This window comes from Nothobranchius furzeri, chromosome 3 (assembly GCF_043380555.1).
Source record: "Nothobranchius furzeri strain GRZ-AD chromosome 3, NfurGRZ-RIMD1, whole genome shotgun sequence".
Taxonomy (NCBI): Eukaryota; Metazoa; Chordata; class Actinopteri; order Cyprinodontiformes; family Nothobranchiidae; genus Nothobranchius; species Nothobranchius furzeri.
Genome location: NC_091743.1, coordinates 5,997,410 through 6,007,143, shown reverse-complemented (window position 1 = coordinate 6,007,143; position 9,734 = coordinate 5,997,410). Strand labels below are relative to the sequence as shown.

At 37.5% G+C, this 9,734-nt stretch overlaps 1 protein-coding gene across 1 annotated transcript in view; it reads right to left on the bottom strand.

Annotated features, from left to right (window-relative positions):
- Positions 1–7,765: 7,765 nt before the first annotated feature.
- Positions 7,766–9,734, bottom strand: part of ptpdc1a (protein tyrosine phosphatase domain containing 1a) — a 101,287-nt gene continuing 99,318 nt past the window's right edge. The window contains exon 8 of the mRNA XM_070549143.1: positions 7,766–7,897. Within this exon, the coding sequence (XP_070405244.1) occupies positions 7,808–7,897 (90 nt within the window). The 3' untranslated portion in view covers positions 7,766–7,807. The remainder of the gene's footprint in view (positions 7,898–9,734) is intronic.

The window sequence follows — 9,734 nt, the reverse complement described above, 5'->3', positions numbered from 1 at the left end:
AACCTAGTGGCTCAGATTTTTTTTTTTTAGTAAATTTACAAACAAACATGGCACCTTGACAATGTTAAAGAGCAGGTCAATTGTGCCTCGGAGTCCTTCTCCACCCACGTATCAATTTTAAAAAAAATGCAACATTAGTACACCCACGTATCAATTTTAAAAAATGCAACATTAGTAGGCGTTGCCTGGAGGACCGAGAGGGCGGAGCCGCGGCAGTGACGAAGACGATGGCTAGACGAAGCTAGCTCCCTTTACTCTGAGCAGTTATTAGAAGTGGAGGACGTTTCTCCCCCTCCTTACCCAGACACTCGAGAAGAAAGGGACCAAGTCTATTTGGAGGAGACAAGCGGACCTGAGCCTTATTGTTTTGAGCTTGTGAGTTGCCTGAAACTAGCGGAACCGACCCAACAGAACCATCTTTGAATGGTAAGTAGCCGTTAGCCATAGCATTGGATTAGCTGCAGTGTTTGGCTCCACGGCCCTAAAAAGCTAGTATTCAGCATGTTTTAGAGGTTTATCTGCTTCAGCACACCTGGTTTTAATCAGCAACAAATAGCTGAGCTGCTTAACAGCTAATCTAACCTGTTAAAGCAGGAAAATCCACTGAAACGTGCTGGATAGCAGCTCTCCGGTAGCCCTGGGCTCAAGTTACAGTCTGCTGCATATAAAGTTATGAAAATACCCCATGAGAAAATTATTCTGTAATGTGTTCAGCCCACTAAAACTGCCCTGATTTATTTATTTACTGATAACAGCTGCTCTCTTGGTTCCAGGTCCTCTGGTGTCTGCAGCTGGTCTGGTGTCGTCAAGATCAGGAGCTTCCAGAAGAATGTGCCTTTCAATGACTCTTTCCCCCTTGTTTGTTATATTAATTAAATAAATCTCAATTTATATATTTACTGTTTTTGTTCATGTCCATAAATACTTAAACATGCTTGAAATTAAAACAAGCTTTTAACAGTGAGGTGCTAGTTTAATTCATCACAATAGAGCTAGTTAAGCATGCAACAAAAATGTGATAATCAATGTAATTTATAAATATCCATTAAAATATCAAAACTGGAATCTATATGAGATATTTGGCAGCACAAAAAACTTGTCAAACACAATATTTATTATTATAATTGTAGGCAGACAGGAGACAGAGCTGATGGAGGTTCTCAGTCATCGAAGGATGGCTGAAGGCTTTCCAGGAACAGGAGATGTGGTGTTGTCTCTTCTCTCTCTATTCTGCCAGATGAGCTGATAGGTTACAGGTGTGAGGACATCCTCATGCTGTCATAACCAGATGACAGGAGTTATCAGGTGATCAGCCAGGCTAATGAGATGCAGAAAGAAAACAAATCCAGGACAGTGTACAATATGTGGTGTTGCTCACCTCATGTGCTCTTATAGAATATTAACGTGTGCCTGCCTCATGGTGTAGAGTCTATATTTTGCTGAGTGTCCTGCAATAATGCAGGTTATTAGTTAATTTACTTTTGATAGCAAAAACAAAATATTTAATGTAAAAGTTATTTTCCAGGTGAATCAGCTCACACGTCACCACCAAGTGTCATGGGGGTAGAATCAGTAGCCTCCGTCATGATGTAATCACATACTTATTTAATTGTTAATATCTTAAAAATTCTGAAATGTTTTAATTTTTTTTTTACCTTAAACAGTTCACTGAGCTTGCACTGTCACTGAGGTGGAAGCTGGAATCAACAGCAGACACCTTACATCTTGGTCTTTTCAGGGGGTGTGGACGCTGCTCTGGGACCTTCTGGAAGATTAATTTTCATCATGGTCCCCGTGGGTCACCAGACACACTGCGGCTGTGAACTCCATTCTGGCTGGCTATGTAAAAACAAAGAAGCAGCACATTTATAGATGTTTAAAAGAGCATAAAATCACGTGTAACAATAATCTGTAAAACAAATTAAAACTAGAAGGTAATAATAAAATGTTTACATAGAAGATTATTAAAAATAATTCACCTTTGCTACAGGGAAGGTTTCACGTCAGCCTGGACAAGTGCATTCTTGCAGCTAAATCAGCCTGACAGCCAGTGTCTTGGGTAGATTTAGCCTGAAAAAAAAATAGAAGCACATTGTTGTTGGGAGTTTATAAAGTCAGATAATATACAAAAGAATCTCCTATATAGGCACTTTATAACATTCCTAGTGTGTGATCATTGTTATAACGTAAAAGTCAGTCACACATGATGTGGAGAGCCTGAAATGTGACCTCCTGAACAGAATTCCTTACAGAACCGGGTCACAAGCTGGATTTCACGCTGTAATGCTGTCTGTCAACTAGTGCTGCGTCAGTTAGAGCCACTGTTGCAGAATTACCGACTGACTAGCTAAAGGAAGTGAACCACGTCTCTCAGACTTTGCATTTAGGTAGGGCATTGTCTTTAGAAGATGTTAAAACTTTATTTAGCTGACTCACCTCAGACTGGAGCCCGCCGTGGTGGGGGAGCAGAGTCGGTGGGCTGCATCTAAATCGCGGAAGAGCCACGGTGGGCAGCCTCCCTCTTCAAACGGAGACGTGCAGAATCGCGGGTAAAATGCCCACAGAGTCACCACAACCATACTACACTACTACACTACACCTACTCACCAATACTAAGACGATATGGAACACTAAACCCAAACTACTTTCCCAATTACGCTAACAGCCAAACACTAACTAAACTACAATATCCAACAACCAAGCTAACACTAAATAAGTATTTATAACACTAAAAGATATGCTAAAGACTAGGATATGCTAATGCTATATACTAATGCTGAACTACCGCTGACCTCCTACGCTCGCTTGCAAATCCAACTCCCACTCGCCACAGGGCGTGGCCGAGACGCTCGTTGCTTTTATAACTTTGGCACGGAGCTGCTACGTAGTACTCTACTGGTTTACGTAGTATTTTACTCTTTAGCCATTGGCTAAAATTTATTCAAAATGACTCAAATTGTATGTTTTCAGCTGAAGGTGGCGCATTACTGTGGTTTTTAGACAGAATTTTTAATTTTTAAAGAAAATGCACCAAAATGCTAAAATAAAGAATGCACACATTTAAAACACTATTAGACACTCATTTATACAGTTCATCAGCAAAAAAAAAGTTAATTTAGACGTTACTTGCTCTTTAAGTTCAAAACTTAAATTCAAAAGGAGCAGTTAATATAACATTTGTAAATATCCAGTAAAAGAGAACAAGAGACAAAAGTACATGCAGAACAAGTACAGCTTTCAATGAGGGTACAGCATATATCATATAGAATTAGGAAATCACTTTGGAAGTTCAGTTAACATGTTATATAGATTTTCACTATATTTGTTGAGTTGTTTCAGGGATTTTAAATATAATTGAAATTCTATTAAAAAAACATTGAAGACAGGGGATGATTGCAAAATTTGTTGTTTATGGATAAAAAATTTGGCTAAACAGAGGATGCTATTATAGCAGAGTTCTTTATCTTTATTATTGAATATAATCCCAAATATTATCATATCTTTAGTGATGTGAACTGGGAGTGGTATTTTAGTTTTGATCCACATCTCTAGCTTTTTCCAGAACAATTGTGTTTTCTGACATTCATAAAATATATGATCTATAGTTTCTATGTGATTTTCGCAAAAAGAGCAGTTGTTGCTATCAATATTAAAACGAGCTCTTAACAACTCTTTTGAAGGATAGATTGCATTCATTATTTTAAAGTGGGTTTCTTTAGCTTTTGGTGGTATAGGTAATTTTAGGTAGATAGTTCTTATTTTCTCAACAGATATTTTATCAAATTTGTAAATTATGTTATTTTTGTTTGTTTTTCCAGGAAAAAGAGATTCATTTAAGGCTGATCTTATTGTAAGATTGTTGCATTTTATGTCAGTTAACAGAAGACCTTTAATAGATAAGATAGGAAGGATTGGAATAGAACATTGATGTTTTAGATATTTCCGGGCTTGGATGATAAATTGTTTTGGAAGTGCATTATGTAACCTGTTAAAGTCGAGTTCAGAAGCCTTAAAATTGTATCTTCTGCAGAAATTGTCACAATTCAGGAGCTGACCATCTACATCCATTAAGTGTATAATAGACCATATATTGTTATCTAACCAATCTTTATAGAATAGTGATTTGTTTTGGTGCAATATAAATTGATTGTTCCAAATGATTATAGAGTGTGGTGAGTAGTTATGTACATATATCATTTTCCAATACAATAAAATTTGTTTATGGAACTCTGAAAGTTTAATGGGGAGTTTGTTTATGTTGTAGTCAGTGAGGAGAAGAATTTTTAAGCCACCAATTTTGTGAAAGATGTAATTGGGGATATTATACCAAAAGGCGTGTGGGTGATTTAACCAACTAATCTTTGGGGTGCCATTAAGACATTCAAAGTCAATGACCTTTAAACCTCCATCTTTTATTTCTTTAGTCATGTGAGCCTTTTTAAGGTAGTGTGGTTTGTTTCTCCAAATAAAGTTAAAGTTTGTTTGATTTATTTATTTTAATTAGGTAGTTTGGTAAGACAAGGTTACTGGTTGGGTAAACTAATCTTGATAAACATTCCATTTTGGTGAGATAGATACGACCTAGAATAGAAAGGTCACGTTGGAGCCACAGGTTAAGTTTAGAATTTCCTTCTTTAAGTTTATTTTCAAAGTTTAAGACTGAATTAAGTTTAGGGTTTTTGTTAATGGTCACTCCTAGATATTTAACCTCAGATTTTATAGGGATATTATCTATTTCTTTTAACATTGCGTCGTGAATTGCTAGAAGTTCACATTTTTTTAGATTTAGGTTTAGACCTGAGGCCTCAGAGAAGAGTTGAATCTTTTGGATGGCTATAGAAATTTGTTTAGAATCCTTAAAAAAAGAGTGGTGCCATCTGCAAGTTGACTTATAATTAGATCAGTGCCTAGAACATTTAATTTTGCAATGTTATCTTAGTTTTTTAAATACAATGCCAACATTTCGGTAACCAGAATGAAGAGATATGGTGAGATTGGGCAACTTGTGGGATTCCAACATTAATATAAATCTAGGGGTGGTGTTTTTTGGTAGGATGACACAGCTGTTTATGTTGTCATATAGGCCTTTAATTAAGTTGATAAAGTTGGTACCAAACCCCAGGCGTTCTAAGACTGAGAAGATGAACTGATGTTCTACAGAGTCAAAGGCTTTGTAAAAGTCCAAGAAAAGTATGAATCTGTTGTCAGTAATCAGATCTTTGTATTCAGTTATGTCCATTACCAATCTAATGTTATTATGGATCGATCTGCCTTTTAGAAAACCGGATTGTGATTCACTGACAATATCTGAAATTCCTAACTGGAGGCGTAAGGTAATATGTAAGTAAGCAATTTATAGTCCGAATTTCTAAGTGTGATGGGTCGTCTGTTTTCAATAATTCTTGGGTTTTTGCCTGGTTTGGGGATGGATATGATGTTGCCTTGTCTCATCGTGGGCGGAAGAGTAGAATTATTAAAGATTTCCGAAAAAACTTCAAAGAGTAAAGGTTTTATGTCCTCCCAGAAGTGACGGTAGAAGTTACCTGTAAGGCTGTCTGGGCCGGGTGCTTTATTAATCGCTAATCTTTTGATTGCCTTATCTAGTTCGCTCATCGTAATTTCCTTTTCACAGGTATTTTGGAAGAAGTCATCTATTTTAGGGATGAAGGAATCAACATGGTTTAGAAAAGCATGAGAATTAGGGGCTGAAAATTTAGAAGTATATAAATTTTGGTAAAAGTTGAATATTTCTTGTCCTATTAATTTTTCATCCGTGGATTCAACATTATTTATTAGTAAAGAGTTTATAGAATTTCTTTGTTGGCTTCTTTTTTCTAGGCTACAGAAATAAGCAGTTTTTTTCTCACCTTCCTCAATCCATTTGGCTCTCGATCTAATGAAGGCTCCTTTAGTTTTTTGTATGTACATGTTATCCAACTTTATTTGAAGGGTTAGGACATTTTGCTTGTCTATTTCAATCAGATGGGTTAGGTTTACTGCAATATAAGTTTAATTTTTGTATAATGTCTAATTCTAAAACCTGAAGTTCGTTTTTAAGTTGCTCACTAAATGAAATGGAAAGTTGTCTGATTTTGTATTTTAAAAATTCCCATTTAGTGGTTGGACTGTTTAACTCTTTTGAGTTTACAATATCTGTAATAAGTGACTTTATTTTTTTACAGTAATGGTCATTTTGGAGAAGGCAAGAGTTAAATTTCGAATATTTGTTTATTCTATAAGTGTTGTTTTTCGGTTTAATTTTAAGTGGTATAAGGTAATGCCCCTCCGTTAGTGGGGCAGCAGATATATCAGAGATGAAGTCATATAATAAAAGTAAGTCATTAGTAATAAGCCAATGGTCGATCCTTGATTTATTAGTTGAATTAAACCATGAGAATTTCTGAGTGACTGGGTTAAGGTGTCTCCATATATCCATAAAATTATGTTCAAAACAGAAGTTGGTAAATAATGGATTTGGGTAGCTTATCTCATATTTAGATGGCCATCTATCCAGAAATTCATCCTGAATAGTGGCTCTGAATTCGGACAGTCTAGCCTTCACCTCTACGGTGGTCCGTAGGTCCCGTCACAGCCGTGGCAGCAGCTACACGTAAAGGAAAAATGCTAAAGCTAGCGAAAATGGAGCAGGAATATTAAGGAGCTACAGCAGCTTCACGTCCATCAGCAGCGTTTGTTCACAACCCTTTTCAGGTAAAGTAATTTTGTTTATTCTAGAAGCTTTCAGGACTTACATGTTAACTTTAGATGGTTTCATGTATGTTTTAAGCTACAGAATGAACTTGTTAAATGTACACAACACATTTCTACAGAGTATTATCATGTAGGTAATTATTATAAACCAAATGCATTATAAATGTTGAATGCAGTAGGATGTTTTCTAATGTAAATTGGACCTTAGAACTTATTTTGCATCAAATGGGTGTAAAACATTTTTTAAAAAACAGGCTTTTTAATAAAATAGCATTGAAGTGTTTTCAATGTGCATTTGTTTATTCAACTTAAGCCTAAAAATGATTAGAACTGTCTTAAAAATGTAAATTCTCTGTAGTTTTCCCTGCTGCTTTTCTTTAAACTGAACAGAACCAGTGTACTGCAGGTTATATGTTTTGTTTTACATTTTTCTATTTAAAAAAAACGGAATCTATTACAGGTCAGCATGCACTGTGCTGCACATCTGCCTCTGTGCTGGTGAAGTTGTGGGTCTGGAGGATGAGCCTGAGGAAGATGTGTGTGGAGGAGGTCAGTGGTGCTCTGTCCTGGGGGAGGTACCAGCAGACCACCACTATTTTTAACAGGCAAGTCATTCACAGAGATGTAACAGCCGTCGTCTGAGCCAGCCCAGCAGGCCCTGTAGATGGACGATGGAGAAGACAGTGAGAGGAAGCGTCCCAAAGCTCTCTCTGCAGACCGTCCTGTATGATGGTTCCTCTGGCCAGAAACGTCCAGCCACGGGTCTGCTCCAGCCCTCCATCCATGTCTGGATCCTCCTGCAGCAGATCCAGCTGCACTGTTAAAGACTTCCTGCTCACTCAGTTTAAATAAATGATCCAGGAAGTCACTCAGGTTAATCCTGCTTTAACCGTACATAACTGGTTCATACTGGTTTTGATCTGTAAATAAGTGTCATGTATTATAAATAATCTTGTCCCTTTTACCTCCTTTCATTTTCTGTTCACGTAACATGTTCAAAAACATCTGTAATAATGAAAAACTGGTGATAAACTCAATGATCAAAAGAGTTATCAGTTAGTATTTGTTTTAATAAATGTGTTCAAATATCAAACAGCTAAATAACATTAGCATGATGACAGCAGAAGGCCTTTCTCCCAGGAGGACCACCAGGTAAAGACTCTCCTGACCCTGGACACCTGCAGTCCTACAGAGAAAATCAGAGACCACAGGTGACAAAAAGGCAAAAAACACATTTTTACATTTGTCCACATTAGACGATAAAACTTTTATTCTTCACACAAACACGCTTTACTTCATTAAAACGTGTCAGCTGTGTAAATCCCTGAATGTAAAACTACTTTTCACAGAAGAACTTCTGTGGTTGTGTGTAAACAGCTTCACTCTTCACCTCGGAGCTTAATAAAAACGCTTCTTTGCTCCGTTGTCCTTAAAACAAATGACAAGTTTAATTTGCTACATGCACACATATACACACACACACACACGGGAATAACTGGGACCTGCAAAACAAACTCGTGCTGGCTGATTTCTGCCTAAAATGTAATTTAAAAAACAAATATACAAATGAAAAATGTCTCTAAACTGAACCGCTTTAAGCTTTTTATGTTTCTACGGCTAGTCTTTACCTAACTTACGTTTAAAACCAGGTGTGGGGTGTGTGTGTGTGTGTGGGGGGGGGGGGGGGGGGTGTGCTTGAGCACCTTCCCCTTTTGTCGAAGTGCCCAAAGTGCCCTTTTTCCGGTCGTTCGTCAGATTTTACTTTACAAAACTGTTATACTGTGATCCATTGGGCACTAGGACCATGCGGAGGCGGCAGCCTCAAGCTGAAGCCTATTTTCCCTTAGACCCGCCTACAATCTCACTGATTGGCTCTGCCGCATAATACTAACACGTGATTGGTTGTCTCTGCTGTAGCTCTACCTTGTAGCCATGGAGACGACAGACCGATGTTTTGCCTGCAGGCAGGAGTCTGCGTTCATCTACGTTTTTTTCTGCCTGCTTCACATCAGCTGGATGGATTTTAATATCAGAGCTTTTGTTTACGTGCGTTTGAGTCCGTGGTTAGTGTGTGTGGAGCAGAGTCAGGTAGCTGCATGTCTGGGACAGAAAATGAGACATGAGAGAGGCTTCTCCTGAAGAGTTGCAGAAACTCAAAGAATCACGGATGTGTCTCACTCTAGATTCTCCGGGTCATAACTTCTGACTCACTAATCGAATAAAACTAATTCCCACGGTTTCTAAAAGTACATAAAACGAGCTTTCAAACGAGGTATTACATGATGTAATTCATGTTACTCCAAAAATCGCTATTAGCGTGAAACCAGCTTTGCAGCGTCACTGAAAGAAACGGAGCGAACCGCGACGGGCGAGCAGAGAACCGAAAGGAGACCGTCTGATCATCTTAATCAGCAGCTTTTATAAAGTTATGGAAACGTCACAAATAAAATCCACCTGGTTGGTCAGGTGTCCCAGAAGGCTGTTTCTGTAGATGGTGACATGAGGAGGGACAGATTAAAGTCACTCTGGTTTTTATTTGAACACTCAACTGTTTACTAAATGATTCAGCTTCATTCCAGCATTATTTATACTTACAATAAATATTTATTTAGCTGAAAATATAATGTTATCAGTGCAGAATTTTATTAGTTGACTTTTTGTAATGAAATGTTTACATTTAACCTTTTATCTGCTTATTGATCTTCATAATGCTGGTAGAAATGTAGCTACAGCTGTGAAGTAGCCCATGAGTGTTATTTTATGATACCTAGTATTTATTTTACTGTATCCCGTTCTCTGGACCAGAGCGTAGACCTGTGGTCACAGACAGGCTGCAGTCATTAAACTGGTAATCGTGAGGTCAGGAGTCACACTGTGTTCTGAGTGTTTGCAAAACAGTTCTGAGTTTAAATTGTTCTTTTGACATAGTTTGCTCAAGTCATTTTGAATTTCCTGTTTAGTAATGTAGCATCATGAATGTTACAAATCTCTAATTTGTGACAAAGGTCACATTTTCCCAGCTG